Source organism: Agaricus bisporus (assembly GCF_000300575.1).
Source record: "Agaricus bisporus var. bisporus H97 unplaced genomic scaffold AGABI2scaffold_3, whole genome shotgun sequence".
In the NCBI taxonomy this organism is placed as follows: domain Eukaryota; kingdom Fungi; phylum Basidiomycota; class Agaricomycetes; order Agaricales; family Agaricaceae; genus Agaricus; species Agaricus bisporus.
This window is the reverse complement of record NW_006267366.1, coordinates 258,535-272,664: the sequence shown is the minus strand read 5'-3', so window position 1 is coordinate 272,664 and position 14,130 is coordinate 258,535. Positions and strand designations below refer to the sequence as shown.

Below are 14,130 nucleotides of genomic sequence, written 5' to 3'. Positions count from 1 at the left end.
ATGATTTGTGGATATACTAGAGATCTTCATCGTCAGCCTCGGCAGGCGTGGGGAATTTCACGACGGCACATAAATCGCAAAGAGCAACATTTTCAGTCAATCCCAGTTTATTACATCAACAGCGAGCCATGCTAGGTTCGCACGTTGATGAGCGAATGAATAGTTTTCCAATTGGTGCTTAGAGGCTAAGAGCTTTGTTGCGTAAATAGGTTAGGAAGGTAGGATTGGAGTAGCAGAACTGTATCCTTTCACGGGGTAATAAGTTGATGGGTGATGATTGACAGAGGCGGGAGAGAGGGAGAGATCCAGAGCGGGCAAGAAGACGAAGGCAAAGTTGAACAACAAGCAGTCGCAGGGGAAATTGGGAAAGAAGGGAGACAAACTAGGACAGCTGGCAGGAGATGACGTGCCTGGCGAAAGATAGAAGCCGAGCTGCGTCGCCAATACTATCAGTGATCAGAGGTTTGATCAGTCAAATGTGACAAGCCCTGCATTCAGACTCAGCTCTGACACCATTGGTCAACGCGACTAATGCCATCAGCTACGTTCGTACTCCGATGGTGACAAGCGTGACACCTTCCAAATTCAAGACTCAGTCTCCTTGGGCGTGTTCACTCGAAAAAACCGGATATATAGCATAATATGAACTTTGAAAACAGCGTTGTGTAATATGAAGTGCAGTTGAGAGGAGGGATTTTCAGCAAATGCGGGTGACCGAACCTCTGATTCTGATCACCGATAGTACTGTATCATTACGACTGTAGGTAGCTGTATGTAGCTCTCTGTAGGTTCACTGTCAATTACATAATCTTGACAGGTGTCATCTAGTCCGTAAGTAGTTCACTGGCCATTTTAGCTGATGACACCTTCCTTTTTGGAGTTCATACCTTCCTTTTTTAGGATATGTTATTCCGCTTTAAGGTATGTTTTTGCTGGGGGGTGTTCACACCCTTACATCTTTGATGACATGAATCAAATTAGGTTCAAAATACGGTCGTAAATGATACAGTATTACATTTTGCTGATTGCTAGATCCTGACCCTGCATACCATTTCCATTTTTGATGTGTCGACTCACTGGACAGCAGAGCCGCGACCTGAGACCTCGCATTCCCGGAGGCCACTGGGCACAGTAGTCAACACAGTCAAACTGTCAGGATCTATGCACGGTGAGCAACTTGAACCTCAATGATTCTAATTATTCAATCACCGCCGTGTGATCAGCAAATGCTTATCAATAATACCAGCTTACCCGCACTCCATCTTGGAACTGTCAACTAACAATGCAGCGCGCATTGTGCATCATCAAGAAGCTACCGCGGCGCGCGCGCGGTGATACTAAGGCCCGCTTCAAGTATAAATGAAGCAAGTATCATGCTAGCGAACCTTCTCAGAGCCCACTCAGAATGAATCTCATCTCTATTGTCGCTTCCAAACATCCCGTGGCCTCGGTGATGGTGTTCAAATCCTCTCAAGCCGAGGTTACAAGATATTTCGACGTTGACTTGAAGGTAGTGTAATCTGCTCTTCTGCAGTCGATAAGACTCTGATGATCAAACAATTAAGCGTGGAAGGAACAGAGTCACGATCTCCAAGTTACCGACAACGATAGAACAAGAATCTATCCGCGTCTCAATGATTAAAAAGGAGTCTTCTAACACCTCGCTTGACAAGTCGCGTGTAAACTATCTGTCCGACATCGTATGTCCTCCGGCAGACAATCCCGGTTATGATCCAACTCGCTATACCCTCCGCGCGTTGGAGCTCAAGAGAAGTGGGCTAGAGAGCGAGAAACGCCTTTTGGATGCCCAGGCCGAGGTCATGGTATCCTATGCCAGAAGCCTGACTGGAGAACACGCCAGTCTGAACGACATAGATAACTTTCTGTCGACATTCGGCGAAAGAGGAAGGAAAAATATAAATGAAGTGCGGGACCATGCGTTTGGCCTCATTTTGGTTGATTAACAGATCTTAGGTACTGAAAATAGAAGAACAAATCGCCACCATAGATGAACAGATTAACGAAGCACTCAGGAAGAAGAGATTGATGAAGGGTACTTTGAATACCGAAGTGGAGGCAGTCGCTGTAGCCGATGGTGACATGACAGTACAATTCCAGCTGATTTACAGTAAGTCATCGAGCGATCTCCACACTATTTATGTTCCTCAATAGTATTTTGGTTTCACAGTTGTTAGTAATGCTGTGTGGTCACCAAACTATAAGCTGCATGCGGTTACTGGTGAAGATGGGAAACCGTCGCGTAGGGTCGCTCTCCATTACCAGGCATCGGTAAAACAAACGACCGGAGAGGACTGGGCGGATGCATCGCTCATGCTGAGCACCGTTGCCACAGACACCCTGGTCAAGAAAATCCCTAGATTAGAACCAGTCAAAGCTATCACCATGTCAGTACCAGTACTATACCCTGGCATTCCTTCACAGCCTCCGATTATCATAGCCTACGGGCGCTCACGCTCCAGCTCACCCTCAAGGCGCAGCAGGCGATCCAGGTCACCCTCGACCACTGGAGGTCGCAGTTCCTCTAGAAACGACCTTACTCGTTTTAGGGTCGAACCGGACTTCACAAATTCACAGAAGCACACGGCAGAAGATGACATTATCGCATTATCCGATGACGAACCCTGGGATACCGTATCAAAAAATCGGGGTAGAAAAATTCTTCCAATCCCGAAAGTCACACAGACGCCAATGACTCTTGCTTACACTGTTCGTGGAAACTCAGAAATTCCGTCTGATGGGAAAGAACATGTTGTCACTATCGTAACCCTGGACTTTGAGGCAGACATTGAATATATTTCGGTCCCTAGACTCGATCCTCGGGTATTCCTCCTGGTATCCTATTTCTTTCCTCTCGCTCTACCATCGCCCGCTGAATATACGTAGTGTCAAGTGAAGAATACCAGTGAATACAGGTTATTACCTGGCCCCGTCAATGTGATTATGGACAAAAGCTATGTATCCCGCACCAGGCTTCCTGTAAGCATTTTAAAAAAAGTCACTAGTCCGGAATCTAACATTCTCGGACTATTAGGATGTTAACCGAAATGAGACTTTCGACTTCACTTTAGGAGATGATCCTTCGATCATCGTCCTCTATGAGCGCTCATCCAAGGTCACAAAGGAAGGAACAAAAGCATTCGCTGACCCCTTGGACATTACGACGTATACAACTACAGTCACAGCTCACAATACCCATCGTTTCGCCATCGAGAATATCATAGTTCGGGATGCAGTTCCGACCTCTGCTGATAATCAACGTATCAAAGTCGTTCTGCAGAAACCACAGGCATTGATCGAAGCCAAGGAAGGTGTTTTCGTTGAAGCCAATGAATCGCGGGGCGACGATGAAGCGAAGGATCTGATGGTGAAGTGGGAGAAGGAACAAGATGGGTTGTACGAATATAAATGGAGGATCAATGCTGAAGACAAGGTCAAGTTCGAAACTGTGTTCGATGTCAAGGCGCCTTCGGATACGAAATATTCGCTTTCGAACTTCGCTATACAAGGGAAGACAGCTTGATTGGGATAAGGGGACTGTCAGTTGTATGCTTGTATCTAGGAATTATACCTGATGGGAACACATGAATAAAAATGCTCGGTAGTTTTCAACTTCGCGATTTATCTGGCTGGGAAGAAATTTCATTTGACTACGATGCCGCGTGCTACCCTTCCGTGGCGTTCATGTCACTAAAATATCTCACGACAAAAGAGGAGATACTCTTGTTGAAAACGGTTTCGATACAAAAGGTTTAGCGGTATAAATTTTTCGAGCTTCTCTCTTTGACATCCACAGAGGTTTTTGAACGCGGAAATGCACGCCCGGTGTGTACGAACAACGGCGACATATTTTCCCGTAAACTCACCCATGCGCAGACCTGAGCACTTTGCCTCATGGACGGGAAGATCAAACGCCGGTAGCGCCTCGTTTCTGTCAAAGCACACGCCGGTTTTATTGTCTAGCTCGATTCTAGCCAATTCGGACCCCATTATTTTTACATGACAACGGAAGGGAAGTCGTCGGATCGAGATCAAGAGACTGGACGTCCATCAAGTTACATATTGAAGTCAATAGAACTTGGATTAGGAAGTCCCCGCTTCAGAATTTAGCCCGAGTGGTCATCTTGATAAATGGCACCGAGCCCAAGGCATGACGGTAAGTAATTTTGCTATCATCTTCTATTCTTGGCTTCGCTTCTACGATAGTTGGAGCCCTTAGCTCAAGATTTATTTTCAAATTTTTGGAACAAGGTTCTTTGAAATCCATACTTTTTCAATTTTGCTTGCCCATGGTCGATGATCGATCGATTGAGAACGTTGTGCGGTGGGACAGCCAACAAAACGAGTCGAATGCCAGGGGTTGTCACGTTCTACATGGCAAATACCCATCCGATGAAAAACATACCTGATGGACATCGACTATTAATAGCAAGGTCTCTCTCTGGACATTACACGGCGTCAATTTGCTTCTCAATTTCGGGTTGGCACGATCACCGAATATAGTATCACGATAACTTCTGGAAGTTGATATAAATAATATCATGAAGTCGACCCTTGGTATGTCGTATTTCTTAGGACTTTGACGGCCCCAGGAGGCCAATAAATGACCATATGGATTTTGTATTAATTCCAAGATACCTGCGATATATAAACGCAACAGTGGGACTAATGGGTAGTACCACATGGCAAAAGAATTGAAGAAATTTCAAAAATGACCTTCGTTCACGTTCGGGAAACAGTAACCAAAGAAGGGACCGTCGTTCAATCTCCTGACTCCTGAGAAACCGTGGTTTTCAGACCCACAACAATTTCTTCTGTTGAAAAAAGAAAAATCGATTTTCCCATGGAGATGCGGAAACTCCGCTTGTGTTTTTTGTTTTTGAAATCGGGCACATATCGGCTTGAATTGGTTGAGAAAACGGGCACTTGCATACTAACTTGCTGGAGATATTTTCTATTATGCCGTATTCTGTTGTACTCGGCCCCAATCTATCACACAACACGTTCCAGCTAAAGTTCAGGCGTGGATTTCTATGGGTCCTTGATTGTCCTTGATTGACGAATATTGAATTGCATAGCGGCGGCTAGCGGGGGCCGTCGAATATCCGGTGCCGTAAGATATTACATATGCCCATATGTACTTACAGATGGCGTGTACAGTTAAAGGAAATTATAAAAAAAAGGGTGGTCATCGACATCTCTGTGTCGTTTTCCGCGTGAGTATTTCACGAGGTACCTCGTTTTACTGCGTACACAGTTATGTTTAGAAGTTCGATCAGACGCACTGTTGCTTGAAATTCATCTTCAAGATTTGCCATCGCTAGTTCCGCGCCTTGGTGACCCTGGAGCATCCCCGTGATCATCTTGAGATCAACTGGTCTCTGGCTGACGCGGGAGAAAGTGCGGAGAAAACAACAAGATCCATAGAATGTCCAAGATACACTATACTGTAGATAAATGGGGAAATGGTCATCGGTTAAAGTTCAACACTATGGATCAATATATGTACACGAAGCAAGGGATACAGGATCGGAGGTTTGAGCGCTTGTCTATAGCTGATGATGTTGTTAAAGCTATCATGGTATCTATATTATCGTCGAGGATTGAAAGGAAGGAGAGGAAGTCTCATATTGTGTCCAGGGCCAACAATCTGCCTACTTTTTGTGTTAAAACAGATCCTGGTGTTCCTAGGAACAATCCGGCTTCCACCATTGGTTGTTGGATGAGAGGACAGATGGTAATAAACCAAGCTAACACCCATACATAACCAACCATGCGCCAGATTAAAGTTGGTATTTTATTATTATTCTTTCCAGGGATAGACCCGGAGAGGAGGTACTGTATTCCGAGTTCTAGAGTTATTGCCCAGGGCTGGAGGATGAAGAAGGTGAAGGCACCACGGCCACCGTAACCTAGCATCATGAATTCACCGGAGGCGTGAATGAGGGCAGAGACTAAGAAGGCGAGGTGGAGTTTGAGAAGTCTGACAAGGACTTGGGTTCGTGGCGAGGATTTGGGCGAAATGTGCGGGATGCGAAGGATAGAGTGAACGATGAAGCTTGCGATTGAAGTGATGGGCTAGTTGGAAATGTTTAGTTAAAATTGTCCCGTTTATCGAATTAAATGAATTTCGAGAGTTTAAGAATATTTTCCTTATTCTTATCCCGTCGTAGAAAATGAGTTTGAAAGCGACTTACATTTCGCATCATCTGGTGCCAGACATCCCTAATAACAAAAATAGCCGAGAAAAAATCGGAGTGAGCAATAGTTATTGCTGAAACAAGTAAGTGTTTTACCTCCAAAAGGCCGAAACAGTATACATGTTCTTGGGCGAGCCGAACAGGGGAGGCCAGTCAGCTGGCTGCGAGATACCAACCGTAACGAGTACAATGCTTAGGGCACAATGTTGCGCAGTCATGGTTGCCAGAGCGGGCGCAACTTGTCCAAGAGTGCTGAGCGCCCTGATATACAGAGACTGGTGGGTCAGTGGCGTCGCTCCTGGTGCGAGGGCTGGGTTGGCCGCATTAATGAAATAAAACCCGGCTTGCACGGCGACACATATCGAGAGCGTGTATAACCGCCATATGACGAAAGCTTTCCTATCTTGAGGCGAGTTGTATGAAGGAGGGTTTCTGGGAATATGTGGTTTTGCGTGATACCAACCAACACCGCGCGGACTGTTATGTAAATGCCAGGCCCAAGCTAGTCGCGACTTGAAACCTGCTGAAGAAATTCCTCCGGGTTTTTCGCCGACGCGATACCACACTTTCTGCACATCTTTCAAGACAATTGCGTCAAATGCGTGGGCCAAGTGAGTCATTATGGCACCACCCAACCCTACATCAGCAATAGTACCGGTCGTAGTGAAAAATACGAGGTAAATGGCGATCAAGGCAATAGGGATAAAGAGCAATGGGCGATACCGGCTCGGCTTGAAGGCATAACCTAGCACTATAAGAAATTGATAAGAGGCATACAGAGGCAGAGAAAAAACCGCGCGCGACGCAGACATGAGTGTAGAATGAAAAATGCGTAGCGTCCCTGATCCGTTTAGGTACTCCTAAGCTTAAAGCTTGACTTTCGCGCTGGATTGGAGTTATAATCTGAATTATTGTTCACAATTAAATTCTGACCGTCTCATAGATCTACCACGCTTCATTGGCGTCGAGGGGGGCCTGACGAGAGGAAATACAATTCTTCAATTTGGCAACAATCTGCTTAATCGTCATTGTTTGATGTCACGCTTACTCTGTCACGCCACGTTATTGAACGTTTCGCCGAACTCGTCGACTGGCATGAGCCCAGAGGCAGAAACCCAGATACCACTCCTTCCTATTCACAGCAATAAAGTCTTAGAGGAAGTCTCTCAAACAATGGGCCGAAATGTACCTCAACGCTCTTCCTTCAAACTCACTGACGTCACCGTGAATATTCCGTCGTCCAAACGGCGGCCACTTGTATCTGAAGGAACTACCAGCGAGGAAAATCTGGCGCCTTCGCGATGGTCAACAATAGAATTCAAAATTTACTATGCTGTTGCTCTGATCATTATCCCCGTTATGGTCTGGATACCCGTTTCTCTAAGCTCAAGTAGGCACATTGAATTTCTTTCTCATAAGACTTTACCCGTTGACAAAACTATAGGTTCGCATCCAAATTTCCCATTTTATCGGAGTAAGCTTAGCGATGGTTGGATTATGGGTCGATTTGTCGTAAGTAAACAGTAACGCTCGAATTCACGGTCCTATCTCAGTATTCTACTAGGACAATAGCGACGCGCAGTACCGCACATTTCGAAATAATATTCCCATTCTGAGTATAGCTATTCTCTTCCATCTCTTCTTCAAGTACATCGCTTCAGTCATGCCTGCTGGCACTCAATCAGTGGCGCCTCCAAAGCTCAAAATCCTTTCCCCTTCATCATTGAGATTCAACCTTGCCTTCTCCCTGGTCACGATCATGCTACTACATGGCGTTAATTCCCTCAAAATAATGTTAATACTGTTCCTAAATTATTCTGTGGCAAAAAACTTTCGAGGCTCGAAAGTAGGGACCGTTCTGACATGGGTATTCAATGGAGCCGTGCTTCTTGGGAATGAAGTTTTTGAGGGATGGAGGCTTGGCCAGTGGTTCGAGAGTTTAGCTTGGCTGGTATGACATTTCTTTTTTTTTGTCTTTGATAATGAGTTTACTCAGGTACTCTTAGGACTCGTATGCAGGGATTTATTCTCGCTGGTATATAATCTTCAATATCACAGTACTGCGACTGATCTCTTTTAATACGGACTATCGTTGGGCTTGCAACCGCAGAGAAACCGATGTCGAGGTAATTTCATTATATTTCCGTTATTCTAACATAATTAATGTTATCTACGATGGTTTCAGGATGTAGAGGAAATCAAAGAATTAACGGATAAACAGCGACAATCGATCTCACATCCAGACTCGGTGTACTCCTTCACCAATTTCGTAGCCTACGTGTTATATCCACCTCTATACATCGCAGGTCCTATCATTACCTTCAACGACTTTATGTGGCAGGTGCATCCATTCCTTTCATTTCTTGTATGATATATTAACCCTCGATTCTAGCACCGATACCCGAACAAGCAACCTCCTACATCCACGCGCATAAAATCATACATCTTCCGCTTTATTTTCTCTCTCCTTACGATGGAGTGTATCTTGCACTTCATGTATGTTGTCGCTATCAAAGATAGGAAAGCTTGGGTTGGTTTCACTCCCGCACAAATAAGTATGGTGGGATTTTGGAATCTAATCATAATATGGCTAAAGGTGAGTGCCAAACGTGCTTTGATTCATCTTGTCGTTCTTCGTTTTCATTGGTTTTCATGATATTGTGTCCATGATGGACGGGAGGAGCTTGAGTGAATTTGTTGTCAGTCACGTTGACAGGTTGTTTCGATGGCGTTGATTTGATAGAACAACTATGATGTCATCAGGGATATTCGGTCCTGTGTATTCTTAATATTCTTGGTATTCATTGGTTTTCCCGCCTTATGTCGCTTCAGCTTTAATCATCCCCTTTCATTATCATAATCTATCATATTCGCTCCCAAAAACTATCTTTCTGACCTTGAAACCTCACAGCTTCTGATACCATGGCGATTTTTCCGGCTTTGGGCACTATTGGATGGTGTTGATCCACCCGAGAATATGGTCAGGTGTATGGCGAATAATTATTCGACCATGGGATTCTGGAGAAGTTGGCATAGAAGCTATAATCTATGGATCATTCGGTGAGTCACTCTGACGCCCCTGATTTTCGAAAGTTTTTTTTTCTGTTTGTTTTTCTTGTGTCCGTGGTTCTCTGTGGCGTTTATGTTCATGCCGCATCACGAAGATGAGGATTGAACCCTGAACCAGAAGCTCATGAATCGCGATGAGAATCTGTCTCAGGAACGTCGGTTATGGTGGTGAGGGACGGCTTTCATCACAGGGAAATCCGAGATGCCACTTCTTACTTTCCTTTCATCTGTTGTCGGATGAAAATATCGCCGTATCTAAATTTACCCTGACCGAATGTTGGAGTCACTCTCGTCTGGAACACCAATGGCACTGACTGGAGGAATTTGTGCTTATGGGGACCTCGCTCACTGCTCATTCTGACTTGTTAGGTATATCTATGTCCCTTTGGGCGGATCGAAGAACTTAGTTATCAATACTGTCATTGTCTTTTCTTTCGTCGCGCTTTGGCATGATCTTACCTTCAGACTTCTCGCGTGGGGTTGGCTCATTAGCCTGTTCATTATACCCGAACTTCTCGCACGGTGGCTTATTCCTTCTGTCAAGGTGAGTAAATATTTACTATCTTTTCTTTTTTGCCTTCTCTCCGGAGTCGTAAACGATGCCCGATGGTCCCCGTACCTACGGAGTATAACGCCTCCCCGAGTTGCAGAAGTTTGTGACATGTGGACACTAGAAGGAGGTTCAGCGATACAACCCTGCATCGTTGAACCACGCTTTTCCGCGGAAATTTTAACTTGCCTCTGTAACCTAACTCGCGGCAACCATGGATGCTGCGCAATTTCCTTCGCTTCTTGAGAACCTTTTTGAGACATTACAACTGACTGGCACAACTATCTCACCCGGAATCACCACCCAATGGCATTTGTGCTCGTATCAACGGCGATGCCCGATAGTACGGTCACAAGGTGTGGTTCCGGCACATAGGGGCACTAGGAGCAGTAGCGAATATTTTGATGATGATGGGAGCGAACCTTGTTGGATTTGTAATCGGCGCGGAAGGAATGAAGTTCTTCGTTCGCGAAGTGTTCGGAACGGTCCAAGGTCAGTCGAAGTGGCCTAACATTAGGGTCTAACCACTTGATGTGGCCTGCATCATTTAACTTTGATGGCTGATTTCCATGCTTTTTTTTCTCTCTTCTTCTTCCATGGTGTTCCCACACTCGATTGATCGCTTGTATTTATCCCTGTTTTTCTTCTTCCACCTTTCTATTTTTGTTTTGAACAGGCTTGAAATTCCTCTTGGCAGCGGTTGCCATATTGTTCGTCGGAGTCCAATTGATGTTTGAGTACCGGTAATGTGGACAGCCTCAATTTGTATGATGCATACTGATACTATCCCACAGCGAAGAAGAACATCGTCAAGGCATTTATCGTCGCTGCTAGCCGAAGCAGCCCGGAACGGCATGTCCGGAGAAGTACGTAGAACTGAATGTGGTGTCGAGGCACGAGGTTACCCTAATTCCGTTAGAATACTGTGGTGTCAGGACCTACCTACGCGAAGAGTGATCACGCATCCATAAATGTAATGCGGGGTCGCGGGGATCTGCAATCTGATCTACTGTAGTATCACGTGTGCATGTTAAAATCTCATGGTCCCTGATTGACTCTCGTACAGTTTCTGGATTTTTTACCAGGACGTAAACGCTTGTATCACCCTGGACACCTATATAAGTCATTCACGGAGCGTCCGGTCAACGTGCGACGTCTCTTCCTTACCCTCCCGCAAATAGTTTGGTTTCTCATGGTGAGTGACCCTTCTAAAGCTGTCGCCTCTCCTGTGTTCATCTCATCTATGACAGTCTTCAACCGAATCAAGTTCACCCCCCTCCATCCGAGTCGTAATAATCGGCGGCAACGTTGGTGGACTTGCGAGCGCTATTTCCTTTCGACGTTCTGGGCATCAAGCCGTTGTCCTTGAATGTCGAGACAGCATCGCACCGGTACATAATTGAACTCTGTGTCCATCGAACTCTTAGCTAACTGAAGTCTCGGCCTCGCTTATAGGAAGTGACTGGTGGTATTCGGCTGCCCCCCAATATCACGAAGATCATCTATCAATGGGGTTATGAAGAACTTCTTCGACGAGTAGCGGTGAAGTCTTCCGCTATCGATCTTCGCTTGAGTAAGTCTATTTGTATAATACTCAGTTGAAGGAATATCTCTGACGTTGATGCTAAACAGTGGACACGGGAGAAAAACTGGGCGGTCATGTTTGGGAAGAACAACTGATACGTGACGCACGTGGCGATTTTATGTTCACACATGTAAGTGTTTGGTCATTAGTTTCTTTAGCGTAACTAACTGTCGTAATCAAATGTCGTGTGTCTCTAGCACGGTGATTTTGTACGTTTTTTGCACGACATCGCGGAGGATATGGGAGCGGAGTTGCATTATTCGGCGAAAGTGGTGGACGTCAATATGGAGGACAAGATTGTGACGCTCGAGGATGGACGAGTGTTTGAAGCAGATGTGATAGTTGGAGCCGACGGTGTAGACGGAATTTCAAGGCCTCTGTTCGAAGCCGAGGAGCCGGAGCCTCTCCTCAATTTCTATAGGTGGGTCTAATTTTCAATTCAAGTGGTTTGTAGCTTATTGCAATAATTAGTACGACTATCCCAATGGAACGTATCCTGTCAGATCCATTGACGGCTGATTTACACAACGAAAATAAGGTAAGGATTATTCAACTCATGACCTCAAGAGAGCTGAAACTGACTTGAAAAAAAATTATTTCGCCCGTCTTCCGCCAATTTCTCTTTTAATTTAATAAATTAAATCCGCGCTCCCTTCGTTCAAACGCAACTAGGCTGGCTTATGCGCGGCATGGTTTGGAGACGGCGTTGCTGTTTTAGGCTGGCCTTTGGTGAGTCCTTCCCATTGTATGTTCATCTTGGAGGCAAACAAATATTAATAGTTTTCTTTGATAATTTACAGATGAAACCCGAATATGCTCTCTGTGTGTATGGACCTCCCGTGGGTGACCAGACAGGTTGGCTTCATCAAGGAAAAAAAGATAGAATGATGGAGATACTTAACAAGGCAGAGCCACGGTATGTCTCTATCTTCATATTTTTCTAGCTACCATTCCTCGCTTCCTTTGCATTATTTCCGCTTCTTGTGTCGACCATTTGTAAATCGATGTGGTGCTTAAACCCACCCACAGGCTCCGCAAATTAGGGGAGTGGGCACGTGAACCTCACGTCGTCACTGTGAACAAGACTATCCCACTCGAAGAATGGTTCCACGACGATGGACCTTATGCACTTGTCGGGCATGCGGCCCAACCCCTCGCAGTAAGTGACATTCAGTTATCGAGAGTATGTAAACTCAGTATCACAATCCAGGCTGGCTCAATTCAAGAGGCTGCTACTGCCTTCGAAGATGGTGTCGCCCTTGGTCGGATATTTTCCCGTATCAAAAACTACGATCAAATCTCCACCTACTTGATTGCCTATGAGGAGATCCGTAGAGATCGTGATATCAGAGCTTATGAGAAAGAACTCGAGGACATTCAATTCATGTGTCTACCACCCCAGTACGCTGCCGCTCGCGATAATGTTCTCAGAGAAAAGGGGAAAGATGGTCGGAACATCTTTGAACTCGAAATTCCTGATGATCCTACCGAATCGGAAGCATGGGTGGCCTGGGAGAAGATCGTTGACCAGTTTGCGTATAACGCGGAAGAAGCTGCAGATGATTGGTGGCACAAGACTGGCAAGACTATACAGGCTAGTCAAGGAGGTATTGTTGATGCCCCGTTGCTTCAAATTGTTGTTGCAAAGACGCACCATTAAATATCCGGTGAGTGTCCACCTTCATTTTGCATTAATATTCTGAAGCTAACCTCGATTCTCACATCTCAAGATTTTTTTCGTCGTTGTCTTTATGCTCTCTTGCTCATATCTAGTCTTTTCATGGGATCACTTTACGCCTCGTCATGTCTTCATCATCGTCTTCAACTCGCCTTGCAAAGGATACCCTGCATTCTGCTCTTCTGCGGATACTGCATTTCTTTTTGAATATACTTCGCAATCATGACATAGAGCTGGAGTTTGCTTTCAATATGTGTTGTTTTGGGTTCTAACACCTTCATTTTGGCATGGTTGCCAGGTGTATTTTTTAGGTTGTTTCGATGTTGCTCGTCTTTGCTATTTTATGCTTCGTAGTTGTTTCTTGGAATGGGTAAACCACAAAGGTTTACTTGGGAATATGGAATTACGTGCTGTTGCCTTGAAATGTATAAGCACGGACGGAATTAAAAGTCACTTTGTATCGTAATTGTCGTCATTACATGCTTCTTGATGTCTAGATTGTACTAGAATTTTTTCAAGGCACAATATTCTTACATATTCACAGCACAAACTTTAACGTCTTTGTCGTTGTTCCCGCCTGGAATGTGTACCTCGAACAGTTCGTGTTCAATATACTACTCCATTGTATTCATTCCGACACTGTTACAGTCTCACTTCTTGGCAGTGGCAAACAATATTAATTAATATGCGCTGCATATCTTTACCGAACCAGCATTCAATGGAATGATCTTAGAGCTACCAACTTCATGAACTGATTGTTGTTCATCCCCAGGATGCATCTATGTCTCAAAAATTCCTGCTGCATGAAAGTGAGCCTGGTGCTCGCAGTGATCTTCGATAAAGTTGCAGATATACTTTGGTTCTCCGGAGGTATGACCTGCCGGTGGGTCTCGTAATTTATGGCACAGCGATGATACTGAGTACTTAGTATTGTAGCCGATTGTCGTAAAGCAGTTCAATCCAGGGATTACACCGCCTTTTGCGTGGCCCTGCCTAGACCCACTGAGCGGAAACTTAAAACGTGTGGTTA

General features: G+C 45.1%; 4 protein-coding genes across 4 annotated transcripts; 3 read left to right on the top strand and 1 right to left on the bottom strand.

Moving 5' to 3' along the window:
* Nucleotides 1-1,404: 1,404 nt before the first annotated feature.
* On the top strand, nucleotides 1,405-3,566 carry AGABI2DRAFT_177074 (hypothetical protein; the record flags this gene model as incomplete). The annotated part of the gene is given in 6 exon segments (XM_006458880.1): nucleotides 1,405-1,510; nucleotides 1,566-1,955; nucleotides 1,975-2,128; nucleotides 2,189-2,853; nucleotides 2,905-2,997; nucleotides 3,053-3,566. Coding segments are annotated over 6 exon segments (1,897 nt in total), but the record flags the coding sequence as incomplete, so codon positions are not given.
* A 2,077-nt stretch (nucleotides 3,567-5,643) lies between these two features.
* On the bottom strand, nucleotides 5,644-7,030 carry AGABI2DRAFT_200800 (hypothetical protein; the record flags this gene model as incomplete). The annotated part of the gene is made up of 3 exons (XM_006458879.1): nucleotides 5,644-6,096; nucleotides 6,216-6,243; nucleotides 6,315-7,030. 3 exons carry the CDS (start codon nucleotides 7,028-7,030, stop codon nucleotides 5,644-5,646), a joined length of 1,197 nt encoding a protein of 398 aa, XP_006458942.1.
* Nucleotides 7,031-7,391: 361 nt separating this feature from the next.
* Nucleotides 7,392-10,887, top strand: AGABI2DRAFT_200799 (hypothetical protein; the record flags this gene model as incomplete). The annotated part of the gene is made up of 11 exons (XM_006458878.1): nucleotides 7,392-7,608; nucleotides 7,663-7,730; nucleotides 7,783-8,169; nucleotides 8,225-8,344; nucleotides 8,404-8,559; nucleotides 8,611-8,814; nucleotides 9,130-9,278; nucleotides 9,657-9,831; nucleotides 10,182-10,329; nucleotides 10,514-10,580; nucleotides 10,632-10,887. 11 exons carry the CDS (start codon nucleotides 7,392-7,394, stop codon nucleotides 10,669-10,671), a joined length of 1,731 nt encoding a protein of 576 aa, XP_006458941.1. The 3' UTR covers nucleotides 10,672-10,887.
* Nucleotides 10,888-10,928: 41 nt separating this feature from the next.
* On the top strand, nucleotides 10,929-13,364 carry AGABI2DRAFT_191047 (hypothetical protein). Its single transcript, XM_006458877.1, has 11 exons — nucleotides 10,929-11,032; nucleotides 11,088-11,228; nucleotides 11,293-11,410; nucleotides 11,470-11,552; nucleotides 11,620-11,843; nucleotides 11,894-11,960; nucleotides 12,095-12,151; nucleotides 12,223-12,338; nucleotides 12,452-12,581; nucleotides 12,633-13,089; nucleotides 13,153-13,364. The coding sequence occupies exons 1-10, from the start codon at nucleotides 11,030-11,032 to the stop codon at nucleotides 13,080-13,082; spliced, it is 1,389 nt and encodes a 462-aa protein (XP_006458940.1). The 5' UTR covers nucleotides 10,929-11,029; the 3' UTR covers nucleotides 13,083-13,089; nucleotides 13,153-13,364.
* Nucleotides 13,365-14,130: the final 766 nt, after the last annotated feature.

Excerpts from the sequence above, each read along its gene's own strand:
- AGABI2DRAFT_191047 (XM_006458877.1), top strand. Across the intron at positions 11,411-11,469 it reads CGCTATCGATCTTCGCTTGA|TGGACACGGGAGAAAAACTG; the intron begins GTAAGTCTATTT and ends GATGCTAAACAG. Across the intron at positions 11,844-11,893 it reads CCTCTCCTCAATTTCTATAG|TACGACTATCCCAATGGAAC; the intron begins GTGGGTCTAATT and ends TGCAATAATTAG.